This window comes from Hyperolius riggenbachi, chromosome 6, assembly GCF_040937935.1.
Source record: "Hyperolius riggenbachi isolate aHypRig1 chromosome 6, aHypRig1.pri, whole genome shotgun sequence".
Classification (NCBI taxonomy): Eukaryota; Metazoa; Chordata; class Amphibia; order Anura; family Hyperoliidae; genus Hyperolius; species Hyperolius riggenbachi.
Genome location: NC_090651.1, coordinates 106997451 through 107018296, shown reverse-complemented (window position 1 = coordinate 107018296; position 20846 = coordinate 106997451). Strand labels below are relative to the sequence as shown.

The following is a 20846-nucleotide window of genomic DNA, read 5'->3' as shown; positions in this document are numbered from 1 at the left end:
AGAATCAAATATTACCCCCAGGCACCGTGCTTTGGGAACTGATGTTATAGACGTGTTGTTAACATTTATTGTAATATCAGGCAAAGGGGTGGACAGGGATGGTGGAAAGACTATTAGTTCAGTTTTATTCATATTAAGTTTTAAGAAACGAGAGGACATGAAAGAGGAGATAGCGGACAGGCAGTCGGGAACCCGGGTGAGGAGGGAGTTAAGGTCCCTCCTCACCCGTGGATTAGTGCCTACTACTGCCAATCTAGAGACATTTGTGCATATGCACAAATTAAATCAGTGTACTTCACATGCCCAGTACCATAACAAATACAGCTAATATAAAACCTGGCTTCCATTTCCCAATCACTACTGTAGTAACTAAAATACTGCATGTATCCTTAAAATACCACATTAAATAATTAATCTTCGTGAATTGACATAAGCATGGATTATAAAACTACCAGTAAAACACCTCTGATGCAAAAATAACACACCTAGCTAATAGCACATTGTTTGTGAATTGAATCCAGAACCTGCTCCTCTAAAGAGATTAGTTTTGAAATAACTTTGGTGATTTCACAGGTGTTGCATTACAAATAATATCCCGTTAGTAGAGCTACCTCCAGCTGCTCCTACAGTTAAGTGTGATTATAAAGGGGTGAGATCAATGTTCGAAATATGGATAATGATATAATGATGCAATTCTTTTTTTTTAAGGTTTTTAAAGCAATGAAAGTCCCTCAGATAAAAAATCCTGATCTCCCTCCGGCTGAAGAAATGCCAATCTCATACAAGACAAAAATTGCTCTTATTGGCGCTGGACCAGCCAGCATCAGCTGTGCCACCTTCCTAGCTCGGCTTGGGTACTCGGATATCACAGTATTTGAGAAACAGGAATATGTTGGAGGGTTGAGGTAAGTGTATGTAAAAGTGCACATTTGCAATATAAACTAAAATACATGTTGTCTTTTTTATTAGAAGGGTAAAAAGTAAAGTTGCTGCAGATAATCGTTTATGCAGGGCTGGTGCACACCGAGCGGCTTTTTCAGCGTTTCTGCAACCGCTTGCTCAGAATGTATCTCAATGGGGTGGTTCACACCAGAGCGGGAGGCGTTTTGCTGAAACGCATACTCCCGGGGTGAGGCATTTTTTGGATTGCGGATGCGTTTCTGCCTCAATGTTAAGTATAGGAAAAACGCAAACCGCTCTGAAAAACGGCAGTTCAGAGCCGTTTTGCCGGCGTTTTTGTTACAGAAGCTGTTCAGTAACAGCTTTACTGTAACAATATATGAAATCTACTACACCAAAACCGCTACACAAAACCGCAAAACGCTATCTGAAACGCTACAGAAAAATAAGAAAAAGCGTTTCAAAATCTGCTAGCATTTTGCGGATCTGCTAGCGGTTTTCGGTGTGCACCAGGCCTTAGTCAGCATGACTGGTTGATTTGGCAGAAATGTTAGATGGCCCTGGAACACTGGTGAGCATTTTGCAGGTCATTTTCGTAAAAAAAAAAAAATTCCATGGACATGCAGACCTGTCTCGATCTTCATTTTTCAAAAAAATCACGGCTATTTTGCTGTGATTTTATTTATAACTACACCCACTAACATTAGGATAGACTACAAGATGTTTTTTTTTATAGCTATACAGATGCACAGAGGGAGATACTGGTTTCCTGGCAGTTGTAAACAGATGTTATTTCCCACAATGCAACAAGCTTCACAGACAGATTACTGTCAGAATCTAAGTCCTGACATCACACTGTGGGAGGGGTGTCACCACAAAAATTTCAGCCATACAGACCCCCCCTAATGATCTGTTTGAGAAACGATAAAGATTTCTCATGGGAAAGGGGGTATCAGCTACTGATTGGAATGAAGTTCAATCGTTGGTTACAGTTCCTCATTAAGAATGTGAATGTGAATCAAGGTGAAGAAATATTTTACAATAGGAACATATTGACAATACAATTTTAATTATATCTACTAAAATTCCTCTTTAAGATCCAGTATTGACCTTCAGCACTATTTTAGAACTAGTATATTGAGGCTGTTGGTATCAGTTTGCTTTCTAGTTTATATTAAGTTTGTCATCACTTTAAGCTGCACTATTGGCAGATAGAAAAAGAGACCGCTACACTCTCTTACCCCAATCTGAAAGTGCAGGAAACAGGTTCAGCAGGACACTCCAGCTGGTACAGTCCACAACTTTTATTGAACAATGACAAGGCAGCATAAAACGGCTAAAATGTGGAAACAATCTGGTGTGTAGGGTGGAGGCATGTAGATCCTACCCCCATCTACAGTATATAAATTGCAACACCTGATTAGGGGTATATTCCATTACCTGCACTATTTGCAGAATACAATTTGTGTGTTTCACCATTTAGGCACTACGACTATGGGTATCGGGTATCTTGGACCACTGGTAACATTTTTAGCATTGCTAAACATTTTTGTGGCATGCATGGTGGAGCCATGCATGGTTTTGCCTTATAAGGGATTGAAAGGTTGTGCGCCCCCAAGGGGAAGTGATACATATCACAAGTTACCTTTGCAAGAGGCATTGTGGATTATGCAATTCGAAATTTGTGTTCCAGAGTGTATGAACACTAAGTGGGATCTACATTTAACCTACTGATATCCCTTTACATTCAAACTCATTTGTTAGTCTGTTATTCCATAAAGTTTTTGTTGATACTTTTTGCTACTATACTATATATAAAATGCAAAGTCAGCTCACAAAGCAAAAAAACTGTACTTTTGGAAACCTATAACCTCTAAATGAATAATAATACTTATGCACAAATGCAAATATGATAACTGTATGGCATATAGAAAGTAGGTAAACATGTTTTTATTGAATATTATGTCAGGGTTTTAAACCGCTTTAAGAATGTAATGTGCTTTGTAACCGATACATCCATAGGGGTTGTGTTTTTGTACTAAAATATGTGAGAAGATGTCTGTAATCTTGGGCTACTAAATATGTATGAGGATAAACAAAACATATATGCAAGTGTTATTTAAATTGAAACAAAGTAATGGTCCCATCTGCAATCCTCTTATTTCAGGTCTTCTTTCAATTTGAATTTTCAGTTGTAGCTTCAGTCAACCATTATTCCCTTTCTTATCATTGGCTGAACTTTTCGAAAATGTTAACTAATCCTTTGTATGTTTAATAAATCTCAATCACACACCGGTATTACATCTTTTAACAGTGCCTCAGAAATCCCTCAGTTCCGTTTGCCGTATGATGTTGTCAATTTTGAAGTTGAGCTGATGAAGGACCTCGGCGTTAAGGTAATGATAATGATAACATAAATTAATCTGCCAGATGTGAACTGCTAAATACCATGTCCATTAGCAGCAAACAATTAAAAGCACCAGTAGGCTGAAGTCGCAAGATGCTTCCTCTAGCTCAGGGCATTTGTCTGTCTGCTTTCTGAATGCCAGAAGTCTGGAAAAGGGCAATCAATAGTTCTCATTTGGCATGCCTACATGTGATTAATTGTCCGTTAAAAAAAAAGAAACAAAACAAAAGTTAGGTTGCTTTAGGGGTTCCATGTATGGACTACAGGCAACAGAATTAGCTAACCATATCTGCTAAAACACAGTCTTATATATGTGAATGCCAATAATGTTCTCGTCTTGTTGTTAAGCAGTTTTTACACAGTTTGTGTTATCATTTACAAATGTTCTAATATCTACATCATGTTGTAGAAGAAAAACTATGGTTGAGTTGAGTCAGACAAAATCCGTGCTGGAAATTTGGGCACACCAGGCGCCGCCATAGGTGGTAATGGGAATTACGCCTATAGCGGTGCCCAGGCAGTAATTTGGGCGCCGTCAAGAGATGGAGCCAAAATTACGATAAAATAGCATCATTTGGCCTCCAGCAATAACTGGGGGCGGAATTATGTCTTACCAGGGGCGTAATTAGGGGGAAACAACTCCTGCAATTGCAGTCGGACCCAGAGCTGTTTTGGGTCCCCAGCTACTGACCTTCCCTTCCTCCGATACAGGGGACTATACTTCAGATTAGGTGTTTTTGTGGCTACACTTGTTGTGGGTGTGAAGATCATGGTGGCCACACTTGTTTTATGACCGTTGTAAGATGGGGTCCGAGGCTGTGAAGTGCATGAATCTAATTAACATGTATAAATACATCAGAGGGCAATATAATAGCTTGGCGGATGAGCTTTTTGTCCCTAGGCCTTCTCAAAGGACTAGAGGACATGATCTGCGCATTGAGGAAAAATGTCTTAGCCATTTATTTAGGAAAGGGTTCTTTACAGTAAGAGTGATTAAGATGTGGAATGCATTGCCACAGGAAGTCGTTATGGCAAACGCTATACCTGCATTTAAAGAGGGCTTAGATGCTTTCCTTGCGTTGAAAGACATCCATGGCTACAATTACTAGGTAATGCCTAATGATGTTGATCCAGGGGTTTTATCTGATTGCCATCTGGAGTCGGGAAGGAATTTTTCCCTTTTGGGGCTAATTGGACCATGCCTTGTAAGGGTTTTTTCGCCTTCCTCTGGATCAACAGGGATATGTGAGGGAGCAGGCTGGTGTTGTACTTTATACTGGTTGAACTCGATGGACGTATGTCTTTTTTCAACCAAAATAACTATGTAACTATGTATGAAGGGGAGGCAAGAGAGGGGTGTGAACTTTGGGGGGCTCATCAAAGTTTTTCTGGGGGCCCCATGAATTGTAGTTACGCTATTGCTTCTTACCCCACAGTCTACGGCAGTCTGAAGTAGTAATTAATGCTGCCAGGACTTTTGCAGGAGCAGGGTGAGACATTTTTTGGCTTCACCCTATGCCCAAATTTCCCAGCGCCTTAATCACAATGTTGCTAACCTAGATGATCAGGGATGGAATAACTCTTCTCAAGAAAAAAGAGCTTTTAGGCATCTGCCCATTTGTAATTGCTTTAGCATCACCCTTACTGTACCTTGAAATATGTCAGGTTAAAGAAAACGTGAAATATGTTTAAAAAAGAGTTTCCTTACTTGGGGCTTTTGCCAGCCCTCTGCAGCCGCCCTGTGCCCGCGCTGTTACTCAACAATCCTCCGTTCCCCTGCCGTGGCTAAGTTTTGGTATCACCAACTTGCAGGTCGATGGTCAATGCGCCTGCGTGGCCCTGGCTGTGCGCATCCTCCTTTGCACTCCTGTCTCTGGCAGTGTCCTGCGCAGGCACAATACAAGGTTTTCTCATACTGCACCTGTGCAGGACGCTCCGGGCAACGTTAGCACGAATGAGGACGTGCGCAGCCAGGGCCACGCAGGCGCAGTGGCTGTAGACTTACAAGTCGGCGATACCAAAACTTACCAGGGATCGTTGAGTGACAGTCTGGGCACAGGGTGGCTTCAGAGGGCTGAGTCCCAGGTAAGTGGAGATCCCCTGGAAGTCCCTTCAGGTTTCCTTTTTACTTAAACTGAAATCTGAAGACAAAAAGATATGAGCTGCCATTGTTGTATAGAGATGACCAATTAGGTGTAAATATTCCAAGTGCTATTGTATGCCACTTGGAATCAATCAGATCAAATTCAAATGCAGTTGCTGCTGGTTAGCTTCAACACAACTCCAACCTGCATACAATTTGCAACAAAACATGCATCAGCTCAGAAAATTAACATCTCATTTCATTGATCATTTCTAGAAATGGCCAATGAGATGTTAATAATTCCAGCTTGTGTGCAAATGTAATGGAACTTTAAGCAGTGTGAAACTGGGCCTATTAAAAGCACGTCCTGATGACTTTTGTCCAATTGCAAGATGCACACAATTTGCATACATTTTCATGTATTATTTGCATTTTTGACCATCTCTTATTGTTGCGGGAATGCTTTTAGTGGTTGAAACTTCAGGAAAATCATGCTGATCTTGGCTGCACTATGTCATAAGTCAATGACTTGGAATAAATATGCAGCTAGTTATCTTGTAGAAACCTGTGACACGCTAGGTAGTGAAGCTAGAATCAAAAAGTCAGCTTTTAAGATTAATCCTTTTTAAACCATAACAAAAGGTCCTAATGTTCTTACTGAAAAAGTATACAATATACAGTATATCAGTAATACAAAAAAAATTGGTAATTTATTTTTTATGAAAACGACCTTTTCATCTACAGCCAGTTATTATTCTCCTGGCATGGCAGATGATTCAAAGTACACATACTTGGCATCCTGGCATATTTTTGTCAACCCATCCAACTGGAACCTGACCCTTTTTACTTATCATTGCCCTCTGCCTAATTAGGCAAACCTGGACTGTACAATTTCTGTAAGAAAACAAAAAAACTTTGCAACATGCCAAAACCTATTCAAAGCCAAATAGTTATATACCGTACTTATCTTTGTGAGGTCTGGTCTTACCAGGATCAAAGAGTGTTTGAGCATAATTTGGGGATGGCTGTTACAGGCCTTTGAGATGAGTGCCATCCCACTGTGTTTAACCTGTGTTTATTTCTAGCTTGCATTAGTGCTGTTTGTTGGACTGTGCTGGTCAATTTGAATTACATTCAACAAAAACACTGAAACAAACAAACAAAAAAAAACAAAACAAAAAAAAAACCATCACAGTAGTATGTGAATGGCACAACAAAATCTCCATTGTTACACTCTTGTAGAAGTTGCAGACACCTCCAGTTACTCTCTTTTCTTATATTGGTAAATAAATAGAGTTTTGCCTTAGAAGAGGGAAAACTCTGGATCCCATAGAGCTTTCTCGTGTCCTCACTCCTTCCAGCGCTGTCCCCCCAGTAAAATTATTTGACCGGCAGGTGGAATAAGTTTTTGGCCCTACTCAAACTGCCTTCAGAAGTACGCAAGTCCCTGTATGCTTCCGTAGACAAGCGGATGTGTACTGTGCATGTGTGGGTCTGCACTCCCGCATGCACGGTACCACTGTGCTTGTCTTCTGAAGCCCCTGGGGCATGAGTGCTTCTGAAGCCTTCCGAAGAGTCCAAAAGGTACCAATTTTGTACAGGGGACAGTGGGGGAATGAGGAGATGAATAGTGGCCTAGAAGGCTCTACTGGATTCAGAGCCTGGAAGGCTCTACGGGACTCAGAGTCTTCGTTCTTATTAGGTGAGTATCAAAGTATTTTGTTCAGGTCACTTCAGGGTTGCTTTATGTACTAAAGCTAAAGCAGCGCAGCTCAATGAGAGGAGCGTGAGTTATGTAAACACTAGGCTTGGAAGTGCAGTGTAGCATGCGCTGCTAACTACATCGCACTCCTTCTATGTAATGACTGCTCCACTGAACCCGCACTGAGCCCCGGCGGGTTCAGTTTCTTTAATTGACTTGATCATTGCACTTTGATTGGCCCAATAGGTTGCCTGTCAAGAAGAGGGAGTGCAAGTAAGTTAGCAGCGCATACTACGCTGCACTGCCGTGCATAGCGTGCGCACAACTCTCGCCCCTCTCACTAAGCTGTTGTAACGATTGTGGAACTTTCTCCGTGATCAGCGCACAACACGTGCGCTGACACGGCGGAAATCCTCCACAAGCGTATATTTGCAGGCACCCAGCAAAAGGTGCTACGCACCTGTAGAGGGAAATTCCTGTTGGCAGATGGCGCTGGGGAGTGCAGAGGAACCAATCCTCTGTACCTCCACAAGTGCCAGACAGGAATTGTACGAAGCGCAGAACGCAATCGCAAGAGAGGCGATTGCGAATGAGATTGAGCAAAGGGACAGGTTGTATGTGTGTGCGCCAATCCAGTCGCCAACCCACGACCACGCACACACAACAGCAGATATGAAATAGGAACGCGATCGCGAGAGGTGCGATCGCCAGACGTGACACAAGGCAGATAAGAATAGAATACGAGGGTAGCAAAGGCACAGCAAATAATACAATAAGGAGATACAGAAAATAACAAACGCTAGCTAACCGCGAACACCGCACTCATTCGCAACAGTGCACGCGGTTATGCGCGGTCTCCACGTGATAAGCACAATAGAGACAAGCACGCCTAACTAACCATCGACAGACAAACATGAAACAGAGGACGCGAGCGCTTGCTTAACGGTTACCTCACCGAGCCTCCAGCAAGCGTAGCAGACAAGACAGACACACGAAAACAAGGACAAGCGAGAGATAGGATCCACAGCACTAGCGAAAAGTGGCTAGCGCGATCCAGGTACAAAGTAGCAGAACAGAAGGATCCCCAGTGCTAGCGAAAAGTAGCTAGCGCGATCCCAGAAGACAGAACAGAAGGATCCCCAGCGCTAGCGAAAAGTAGCTAGTGCGATCCCAGGAGACAGAACAAAAGAGATAGCTAGTAGCAACCGCTGCACCAGCTATACTCCAAGAACAGAGATCAGAACCATTTCCTGTCGACCACCTTTGGGACTGGACAATGGCAACAGGCAAGACAAGACAGAACAGGCAATACAGATAATACAACCTGACTGGGCTAGAAGGGGAGCCTAAAGCAACCCCCAGGAATTAACTATACTAGATAGCAATGGCTGACACTTCAGCAGTGTCCATCAGGAACAGACCATGGAAAGGAAATGACCAGCAAAGCCTTCTGGGAAACATAAAGCTCTTATAGTGCCAGTCATCAAAAAAGGCAGGTAGGGGATTTGCATAACGAATGCATGCAAATTCCCCAGCAAGAGAACAGACCAGAAACTTGCAATGGAAAGACAGGTCTCTGTTCCAGAGACCTGCAGCCCACAGACTAGAGGAATGGACAAACAGCTGTCTGCCTGTGCAGCCAGCTGAGCGGATCATCACAGCTGTGCTGTTAACGAATCTACCCCATTGATCTGATTTCACCTTTTAAACTTGCATTAGAAAAGTGAAATTTAGATTTTAAAAATTGAAGAACAAAAAATCTGTAAAATAAATAAATAAATAAATAAATAAATGGATGTTACAAAAATGCCTTCTAGACAATCATTATTAGTGTGGGTTGCTTATAATTAAAACACTGACAAATACATTTTGTGAAGTATTATTACCACTTGTTTTTAGCAGCATACAATGAAGAGGGAACCTTTTTTGACTCTCACAGTATGAGTAAATACCGTATGCTAGAAAATCCTGCACATTACCAAGAAGATTTCAGCATCTAAAAACGATATCATGAATATAATGCATAAACTCCATTTCCTCAATCCTGTTTCTACAGAGCAGAAAAATGCAGATGCTTTTAGTAGTTTACCAGCATATTGCAGCGAAGGAACCCATTAATGAGATGTTTGCTTTCAGTAGTAAATTTCCATGCTTTTCCGCTATCGTGCCATGACCCCGGCTCCCTGTACTCTCACGGATTGCAGTGCTGAACAAACATTTGACGTAACTGCAGCCAGTAGATAATAACAGGGAAAATTGGAGATATTGTTTACAGAAATGCACAGAACGGAAGTGTTCGCTTTCAAAGTGAATGATATACAAGTGTGCATTATGCAAGCCAGCTCTTTGTGTTTTATAACACTTAAGGCCTTGAATCCTTTCGGAAAGATTCACAAGAACAATTCTGAAACTTCAAGAAATGCTGGTTGTACGCTGGTATATTTGTAGCATATGAGGAAAGCAACCAATGTTTGCCTGCTATTGATTATTTGCTTAGTCTATCACTTTGCACCACTTGATAATCAATTCCATGTTTAGCACAAATCTATTTTTAATATTCATTGTATTGTCATCACTGCTTGTTTGTACAACAGAGACGAGATGAGGCAAAACAGTGCACCAGCCATTAAATGTCTTTATTTAGGCGCACAGGAAGCAATGTACTGACAGGAATGTGCATGATTACTTAAAGAGGACCTGTAAAACTCATAGCAAAACATCAATTACTATCAGGATACCAGTTTTTACATTAAAGGATACCTTAGCCCTTAATGGATTCGGTAATTGATGCCATGCGTGTGTGGGGAGGTGCGTATAGGCACACTGTACCTCCTGTGGCCTGGCATCTGTCTCGGTTCATCCTTAAAGTGAACCTCCGGACTAAAAATCTACTCAGCAGAACCGAAAAGGCTTGGTGTTTCCTTAACAGTTTCACAGCATCAGAACTTTGTTTTTCTTACCAAAGCATAATTTTAAGCTACATTTTTAGCTATGCTCCGCCCCATCAAAGAAAACTGCCCAGGGTTTTTTCCCCTGATGCTGTGCAAAGCATGATGGGATTTCCTATGTTATTGTTCACGTTGCCTAGCAACTGGGAGGGGTGATCAGGACACAGGACAGTTGGAACTGTGTCTCATGCTCTCTGTCACCTTCTTTCAACCAAAAAGATGGCTGCTCTTATGAAATCACAAACCTTTGCCTGTTCTTTTAAAACAGGGTGGGTAAGAGATTATATTACCTATCTATTTTAATTACCATAAATAATGTAACTTAATGACAGTATATTTGTTTAGGCTGAAGTTCCTCTTTAAGTGATAATTCATTATATTTGTTTTACTGATGGTAAATAACATAGAACTGAGCATCATATTTTTATGTTAAGTTTAAGGGCTACATTTTTAAGACTGCATTTTCAACAGCAGCCCTGGCAGTCTAATGCCAACAGCAGTTTGATGTAAAATCTGCTTCATTCAGCTACAAAATAAACAGAAGGAATGCCCATTCGATTTTTTTCAGCTCTAAAATGCAATCAACAGTGTTTCCTCAGAAAAATAAAAGTGCTTTGGCTTCTATTTACCTTTCAGGACATTTTGATCTACGTGACAAGCTGTGCAACAAACTCATTTGCACAGATTACAATTCTAGTTTTTTTAACACTTGCTGTACAGAAAATAGAAAGTGTCAGGTACACTTTAAGTGTTAAGTACAATATCAAACCACAGCACCTGTTAAAGGGCCAAGTGGGGGAGGAGAAGGAATATTATATATATATATATATATATATATATATATATATATATATATATATATATATATATATCTCCATCCAAGACAAGAAAAATGGGAGCCAACACTTCCCTAAAACCATTCCAGTAAAGACCACCTCTACCATGCAGAGGAAAGAGAAAATACCAGGAAGGCGAGCAGAAGCATTTTCAGGTTGTGCATAAAAAAAATCCGGTAACTGCATACCTGACAGCAACTGCTAGAATGGAGAGTTACTATAATGTGATCATAAACTATAACAGTATATCAGATTAAATTAACCCTTTGCACTCCTCCCTGTGATAACCATGTATAAGAATATGGACTTAAACACATATTGAATGATTACTTATACTTAAAACAAGGATTATTGTCATTGATATAGCATTACTTGAGCAAGGATGTGCAAAGGGTAAGGGATTCTGAATTATAGGAATTGACTACACATTTCTTTTTAAAGGAAATTTTAAGTAAAATAAATCTGGCCAGTTTCTTACCTAGGGCTTTTTACAGCCCCTTGAAAGCCTCCTGGTCCCTCACCATCATTTCTCACTGAGCCATTCATCTGCTCTCTCCTTCTAAATGCTGCAAGCTTGACCCCATGCTGCGCACTTCCTCCTCCTTCATGCTTCCATGACATGTGCAGTAAGTCAGCATCACTATACTCCCGGCAGGGCAGGGTCAAGGTCCCCTAGCACCCAAGGCTGAGACACCAAAGTGTGCCCCTCCATCCCTCCCACCCGAGCCATTACACACTGATTGCTATTAGAATAAGAGGCGCCCCAGGGCCCCTAACTACCCAAACACCTTAATCTCTAGTTATCTGGCTTGCCATCACTGCCATGTATCCTCTTTTCTTATTCCTCTCTGCTTCAAACACAATAGTGGAATGATAGCTGAGTGAGTTGTGCGCCCGCTCCTACACTGCACCCTGAGGCTGGAGCCTCTCTCGTCTCTGCCTCGACCCGGCCCTGACTCCCAGCAGCTATGTAAATAACTATGTAACTATTAAACTATGGGGGGGGGGGGACACGACACTCATGAGATTAGCAAGCATGATGCAATTCTCAAGATGTAGAACAGCAGCCACCATGCTTCTCTCATTTTGATATTTCCTTCAAAAACATACATATTGTTAAAAAGCACAATGAACAGACAATATCAAAATAAGTCTCAGAAAAATACAGGTTGACAATACTTTAATGTCTGCTCCCCTTTACTCTTCAATAATCAATGCCACTGCTGTAAAAATAAATAAGTTAATAAATAAAGAATATTCTAGGTGCAATGTCCCCTTTATAGTGCTGATACATATTATGTGTTGCCATGCAGCGATACAGTGCAAATCAATTTAACTGAATGAATTTCATAACACCCTTGTGCCTGTGTCTTCATGCAGTGTAACATTACCTTACATAACCTGTTCTAAATGGCAATGTGTTAGGATTTTCTTCCATTTGTATGCCTTAAAATATGGTTACAGATATTAAATGTCTGTTCCTTGCCTAGTCTGTGGATTGTTTGAATCAGAAAAATGAGCTTCTTCCTAATCACATTTTAATGAGCAGTTTGCAAATCATATTATGTATCCCCTTTGTCTTATCCATTCTGTCTCATTCTCCTCCAGGCTTTCAAAGTTTTTACTCTGTTTCCAAACACTCTTCTCTCTTATTAGGTTACATTACATTAGTTTTCTTAATTGGCAATGTATTTTCTTTTATAAGGTAATTGAGGGCAAGGGCCTGGGAATGCATGGAATGAATATAAGATCTCTGAAGGAAGAGGGCTTTGCAGCAATATTCGTCGGTATTGGTAAGTTTTCATTACCAATGTTTCTTTGCAAATTTTAGTTGATGGTCTGTCCCATACAATATACATAGACCTCAGTACCAAAGTACACCCTCCATATTACCTATTGATCATAATGTACCTATGAATGAGCATTTCTGTCAATCAAACTGATAAACAGCAATCGTCTACTGGGGATCCGTTGTGTTTAGATGTGCATGTGAAATTGTTCAGCTTTATGAATTAAAGGATACCACAACCGAATGGTTGTGGTAAAATTGATTGCTGCACTGTGTAGGGGGTGATGAGCGCATACCTGCATTTCCTCCCGCCCCCTCCGTCTGCTGCCGTTCATGCTCTATACACTCCGGTGTGCGGCGACTTGCTTGACCTCTGCCCCGGACATACTGCGCCCTGTGTGCGCAGTATGTCCTTCCCCCTTCGCTTCTGGCCGGCGCATAGTGCCAGGCTCAGAAGCACGCTGTCCCCTTTTTGCTGCGTGTGCGCTCCATTACACCGAGCGTCACATGCTAATCATGTGACGCTCGGTGTAATGGAGCGCACATGCAGCAAAAAGGGGACAGCGTGCTTCTGAGCCTGGCACTATGCGCCGGCCAGAAGCGAAGGGGGAAGGACATACTGCGCACACAGGGCGCAGTATGTCCGGGGCAGAGGTCAAGCAAGTCGCCGCACACCGGAGTGTATAGAGCATGAACGGCGGCAGACGGAGGGGGCGGGAGGAAATGCAGGTATGCGCTCATCACCCCCTACACAGTGCAGCAATCAATTTTACCACAACCATTCGGTTGGGGTATCCTTTAATGATTAAAGTGAGCACAAGCTGAAGGTTCGAAACAAGCTCAGGTTCGAGGCTTTACTCGCTTGTCTAAAGCCCCCCGTTGCAGAGCGTTGCCCCCTCCACATCGGGGTGATGCAGCTGCACTTCCTTATTCATGGAAGCGCTGCAGCCCTGCGAGCCCACCTGCTCATGCACAGTGGCATGGAACCCGTGGCTCCGGCTCACTGCGCATGCGCAGGTGGACTCAGTGGGCAATTGCACGGCCACCAATAAGGAAAAGGAGCTGCGCAGCCCAAACTGATTGGTGACAATGCCTTGTCGCTAATATACCGGTGGGCCACACTCAGTGACGGGGACATAAGAATACAGAGGGAAGCCTCAATAGGATCCGGGAGATTCCCTCTCTTTAGGTAAGTATCTGATTTTGTGTACCAGAGCTTCGGCTTGGGTACACTTTAATGCAGGTCAATCAGGACCAGATTTACATGTATGGAGCTTGTAGGCACTGAGGTTCTAACCCCCCAATTCAAGACCATTTTTTTCTTGTTGGGCTGAGGCTGGAGGTCTGGTAGTGGTGGTGGGCCTGAGACTCTGGTTGTGGTGGACGGTAGACCTTAAGCTCTGCCTGGAGGCTTGGTGGTGGTGGAGGACTCAAGCTGTCTGGAGGCATGACTGGTGGTGGTGGTGGGCTCAGAGTCTCTGGCCTACTAATGGTAGGTGCTTCATGAAGGGAAGCCCTAGGCCTGAAGCACTATAGGGTAAGACCTGTGGTGGGCCCTGGCTGGCTGAAGCCTTTAACTCACTAAAAGTCACTAAAGAGATAAAGGAGGGTTGAGGAATGGGGGCTCCCTGAGCAACTGGACTCTGTAGAGGCCTGGAGGCCAGGTATCAGGCTGGTCCCTTACTAGAGCTGGGACAAGACAAGGCAGGGATGAGAAGATTGCCCCCCCCCCACCATATGTCTCACACCCCCACTTAATGTTTACATACCTGCAATGGATAATTTAATGAGACACTTTATACATACACACACACACACACACACACACACACACACACACACACACACACACACACACACACACACATTGTGGGTGCACAGTCCATACACACATATTGTAGATACACAGTTCACAACCACAATGTAGGTGCACAGTCCATACACATATGCTGTAGGTACTCAGTACATACATACACATTGTTGGTGCACAGTTCACTCTCATACTGTAGGCGCACAATCCACACACATACACACACACACACACGCTGGAAATGTACAGTACACACACACAGTAACACACACACACACACATTAACAGACCCAGATACACACACACACACGCACACCTATTCTGGAATGTTTCTGCTGACTATAGTTAGAGGAGGAGGAGTCCTTGGAGGGTGATCAGGTAAGGAGGTGTTGGTCATTTGTCTTCTGCTGGCAGCAGAGCTAGCACATGACCTCTCAACTTCCCTACACAGAAGCCTTGCCTCCGTGCCACTAGGCGTCCACACCACAGACTGACTCCCTCCACCCTGCAATTCAGACTCCTTCTTCCCTGATCTCACCTCGGCTCCATCCACATGCCAGGTGCTATGTCACAGCAGCCCTGCAGATGTATAACATAATCCCCCATCATGCTGTGTCAGAAGCAAACACTGCAGCTCCTGATTTAGTATTCAGCTGAGCTAGTAATGCATGTAAAATGCTGGGAGGGCCTTCTGATTACTGATGCCCGAGCCTACAGTGCCTTACAATCAAGAGGAACTTTAACAGAGGATTGAACTATTAGTAGTTGATACCCCCTTTCCCAAAATAAATATTTTTCTCAAACTGATCATAGTCCCTCTTTAAATCTGGCACTGAGGTTAATATAAAAAAGTAACAAACAAACAAAAAAAACACCTCCACCACCACCACCAACAACAACAACAACTTTGTTGGCATTCTTACTTGCTCACTACCTACACAGGCTCTAGCTCTACCTCCTGTTTGAGGTGCTGCACAATGGTTCTTCTTTGTTATAATCATGAATGAGCATTTGTACATTTGAGAGTCCCTGCGTGTTGTCACAAGAAATAATGTTTATTTTTTTATGCCCAGATTTAGAAATTGTTTTCTGTATGATTTATTTTAAATGACCATCTGCTCAACGCCTTGTTGAGATGTACCTTATCATATGCCCAAGGTAACTGATGATATAAACAGCACATAAAGTCTTTTATTTCTGCCCAAAATGGCCCAGTGTACATAAAAAACGTATGGTTTACAAAACCCATATAGCCTTATCACCTTTAATTTTATTTTGCTTACTTATCCATGTATTATTTACTCTCATCTGCAAGTCTGCAGACATTCTTTTGATTTTGGTAGTTTTGAACCACAACAAAGTCCTGATGGTTCTTCATGGCCTAACTGGCTGCTATGGGTTGCTAATCCTGCGTGTCTTCATACATTCTTGCAGTTCCATAGTATGATTAAACAAACATTATCTGACTCTGAAAAAGCTGAATGTATGTTCAATGGATAGATAGATAATTATCTGTTCACTGTGCTCTTTCTATCACTTTCATGATTAGTATATAACTGATCCAAAACAAGTATTTACATTGGGAACAATATCCATCCTGCTCCATACTTGTAACCGAGTGAATGTAAAAAATTTGAAAGAAAGTTACAATTGGGGAAATATCAAATATATACATTTATATTATATATATATATATATATATATATTCTTTATTTTTTTATTTTTTTTAAATATATATGTACTGTATATGTATAGTTGTGTGTGTGTGTATATATATATATATACTTTTCACACTGTACTCAGTTACTCAGTTGCGTTGCATAATACTTGTGCATGTCAACTCATTGCGCAAGTGGCCGCACAATTCTATTGTATTTGCGGAACAATTGGCAAACGTCCATGTACGGTGCTTCTCCATTCCTTAACACTAATGCCATCGCCAATACCCATCTCCGGTACCAAGGAGGAGGTTTGGCACGTAGGCCCCGGGGTGTTGTGGTGACCAATGGTAATATGGACCCCCAAATGCCTGCCTCTCCTACATGAAATAGGGTATGTACCCTTTACCCATTTTCATGACGTGTTAAAGTTAATTAAAAATGTAGCACCAAAAAAAGTCATTTATTGTTCTTAATTAACAATTAATTTGTGATCCTACGCCAATATCCTTGGAAATGATCCTATGCCAAAATCCTCTGGACATTAACTGAAGATCCCTAACACACATCTGCACACAGGCTGCATGCGTCAATGCCCACCAGTACTTTCTATGCTAATGTATAGCAATTCCCTAATTAGGGACGGTCAGTGACATGCAAACAACTCTCTGGTGATCCCATGCTGCCTGCTCTGGACCAGGAGAGTTTGGTGATGTACAAAGGCTTTACTATCCCACACAGGCGCACATGGTGGTAGTGTGTGTGTGTGTGGAGGGGGGGGGTGGCATCCTGCAAAATTTTGCTGGGATCCTGGCTGCCCCTGCTCTGGCCCCTTGCACTCCATTGACATATAGCAACAAGCAAGCCCAATATACAACCAACACACTCCTCTGAGCCCTTCCTGCACATGCTTTTGCTTTGCCCTTAACTGGTCTTTATAGCGAGGACAGAGGTATTATATTGTATATTCATGCTGGTTGTTTTAACACATTGCTTTTATCACAAATATGTATCGGCCAAGTAGTGTATACTTTGTATGAAGCCTCTGAAGAAGCAGCTGTTCAGGCTGCGAAACGTGTGTCAGACATGCGTTTTCTCTTTTATTATGTTACAATTTATTAAAAGTGATGTTTTATAAATGATACCGCATCATTGAAACTACTATATATATTTTATTTTTTTTTACTTTTGCTGCATTTATTTGCATAAAAATAATCAGAAAATCTGCACCATCTTGGAATTCTGTGCGTCTCATTGACCATACCCACCACTGACCAACAGTAAACTGTGCCTGATGTTGAGGTTTAGACTCTCCTTTGGGAGCCTCTGTGTAATTTGGCTTCCTGCACAGAACAATCACCACGATAATTAATATGTACTTCATGCTGTAAACATCCACCACGCCTGATGATGCAATAAACTGCATTAGAAAAACCTGAAATGTTTTTCCTCCATAAGCCTTACCATATGCTGCACGTTTGAATAATCTAAATTTACAGCGTGTCAAGAGAAAAAGCATTTGTCAAGAGTTACACCACTCCTTTGCTGTGCACAAGCCCGCGCCTGTCATTTTACTCAATGAACTGAGATGATTGAGAGATATATGGTTCCTCTAATGGTGTTCCGGAGTAAACACCGGTTTCTACATCTTTAAGCCTTTCACCTGAGTTGATCTGTATTCATTCAAACACTTGAGAATGCAGCGCCTAAGACATATTAATTCATCATGGTGGAAAACTGCATGTACAGTGCTGGCTCATTGCATCGCAATATCGTATAAGTAAAAAGCAAGAGAGGAAAAAGATGCTTTCAGTCCACGTTCTTGCAGCCTGCATCAAATCAAGCTTTGCAATGCTGAGCATTTGCGTGTTTTGTGTTCCACATCTCAAATCATAAAAAACAAATTCAAGTGGTTTTCCCGTGAATTTATATGGTATAAAAGTGCCAGCAGGATGGTATGGAGGACATTTATCTGCGTAATACGTACATTATGGGCAGTATCCATAAATGACTCCTTGCACAGCTGACGCGTTTGGCTACATTTTATTTTATGTTTAGGAAGTATTCCATGGTTATTGCTATTCAGTTACCATTCTCATTCAACATAATGAAGGCTTGTATTTCTAAAAAGCTTATGTTGAGGATGAATGACTGGAACACAGTCTCTGAAAGCAGGATCTGGGGAGGATATGAATTGTGTTTATTATGGCCTTTATACGCTGCATAATTTTTTTCAAAACTTCTGATTATAACAACATGTATTCTGAGCTGCTTCCTGAAGGAGTTCTATTCCAGCTGACAGAGGATGGACGGAAGATGATGAATCACCACACTATACAAAGACCACCTAACGTAAAAGGAAACCAGAATTCCTAGCCCTAATTATCTACGGTACGTCTGCCATTGATGCCAAGCAACGTGAGGAAGGCTTGTCAGACGTGAACATTTCAAAGAGGCACGTGTTGAGTTTGGCACAGGGATTGGCGTCATTTAAATATCATTAACGATAATCAAATAATGGTTTACTGTCCATTATTTCTGTGCCTCTATTCCAGTCATGCTTATGTATATGGGTGAATGAACCCACTCCCTACCCTATCTCCTCACACTAACCCTCCTATAATTATACCTAACCCTAACCTCGAACCCCCTATCATTAACCCTACCATAATGAAAGCTGACATAAACCTGTTATCCTAAGCACCAGATCCGAAGACCTGGCCCCTGCTGCAGCTAGACCCAAAGTTACCTCTAGCTATGAGCCACACTTTAGCTGAGGGCCAGAGATGATCATCTGATGGCCAACAACCATTTGTGGCTGGATAGTTTAAAGGGAACCTGAGATGGTACCCTGTTACTTATTTATACTTACCTGGGGCTTCCTCCAGCCCCATGAGGACCCTGGCTTTCCTCGCCATCTTTTTCGGCCCCTCCGTTTGGCCAATATGACTCCCAGTAATCCGGTCAGTTGAGGGCTTCTGTGCATGCGTTGCTCGGCTGTGCACGGACCCTTCATTGTGCTCCAGTAGCCAGGAACGTTCTTTGCCTGCACAGTAGTACTGCACAGGTGCAGAATGTACCAGGGGTTGGAAGTACGGCAGGGGAAAGCGTACAGCCGAGCTGGATATGCACAGAAGCCCACGACTGACCGCGATTGATTGGATTACCGGGAGTCATAGCAGAAGAGCAGAGGCGTCGAACAGGATGGCGAGGGAGGCCGTGGTCCTAATGGGACTGGAGGAATCCCCAGGTAAGTATGAACAAGCAACAGTGTACCATCTCAGGTACAATTAATGGTTAAGGGCTCAGCATCGGACATAGGAGACCTGGGTTCAAACCTCGTCTCTTCCTATTCAGTAAGCCAGCATCTATTTAGTTAGGAGTTCTTGGGCGAGTCTCCCTAACACTGCTACTGAGTGCACTCTATTGGCTGCCTCCCAAGAGCTTTGACTTCGACAGGAGAAAAGTGCTATACAAATGTGGGAATTATTATTATTATTATTTATCCATCATTCAATATAACCCACACTAGTGACAGGATGTAGGATGTAATTACCTTTACCGGGCATATGGTATTTTAGATAATTATGCATATATTAATGCATGGAATCACACTTTTGATTGAGAAGCTACCAAAAATTGATTTAAAATGAATCAGTCTATTATGCTGGGGCAATAGATCGCTGGCAGTTCCAATCAAAGTGATCAAATTGAACCTAAATTGATCTGAAAAATCAATCTGTGTATGGCCAGCCTCAGACACTCAGCTGACTGTGTCTTGTTATTTGAATAGGTAAAAAAGATAACTAGAGAAACAGATTGCATGATTATCAGCTTCAAAAATAGGGACAGTATATTTAAAGGGAACCTAAACTGAAGGAAAAAAGATGAGTTTAACTTACCTGGGGCTTCTACCAGTCCCCTGCAGCTACGCTGTGCCCGCGCCATCACAAAGTGATCCTCCAGTCCCCTGCAGCGATCCTCTTCTGGTCAGCCAACTGGGCGAGTTGACAGCCACTGCGCATATACATTGTGGTCGCACGCATCTTTGATAATGCTTCCGTCGCCGGGGGCCTTCTGTGCCTGCATAGTAGAGATGTTCACAGACTGCGCATGTGCAAAGCGCTCTTGTCCTTGGGAGCGCAATCAGGAGGCTTGTGAACCAGGACCGTACATCCAAGTGACAGAGAGTCGCTGCAGGGAACTGGAGGATGGCTTTCTCATGCCCTGGGCACAGGGCAGCTACAGGATGCTGGTAAAAGCCCAAGGTAGGTTAAACTCTTTTCCCCCCTTCAGTTTAGGTTCACTTTTAAGCAAGCAATGTATTTCAGGAAGAACCTAGATTTTATTTTTGAATTAAAAGTAGCTCTGTTGTTCTTGGAGTTGTTGAACTAACAGTCTTTAACTTCTGAGTTTGTTCAAACAATGAATCAGACTAGACCTAGAGAAGAGATAGGTTGCACAATACTAAATAATTTGCAGCAAATGAAGGGCTAATTGTGTTTATTTTCCCCCAAGGTAAGAATCACAGGCCAGTATGCAATTAGCTTTTTCTCCTGAGTTTTCTCCTAGGTATTATTTTTAAACTTGTCAATAAAATGCCTTTTAGGCCACCAGCAAGAAAGAAAATACTCAAAATAATATTGATAGTACTTTTTTACCTACAGTTGTGTTCAAAATTATTCAACCCCCACTGAAATTGAGTGTTTTGGC

At 42.2% G+C, this 20846-nt stretch overlaps 1 protein-coding gene across 4 annotated transcripts in view; it reads left to right on the top strand.

Annotated features, from left to right (window-relative positions):
- DPYD (dihydropyrimidine dehydrogenase) overlaps positions 1-20846 on the top strand; it is a 1875594-nt gene that overhangs the window by 715574 nt on the left and 1139174 nt on the right. For all 4 annotated transcript variants that reach the window (XM_068239758.1, XM_068239759.1, XM_068239760.1 and 1 more), the window contains exons 6-8: positions 709-905; positions 3215-3296; positions 12582-12669. In XM_068239758.1, coding sequence (XP_068095859.1) covers positions 709-905; positions 3215-3296; positions 12582-12669 — 367 coding nt within the window. The remainder of the gene's footprint in view (positions 1-708; positions 906-3214; positions 3297-12581; positions 12670-20846) is intronic.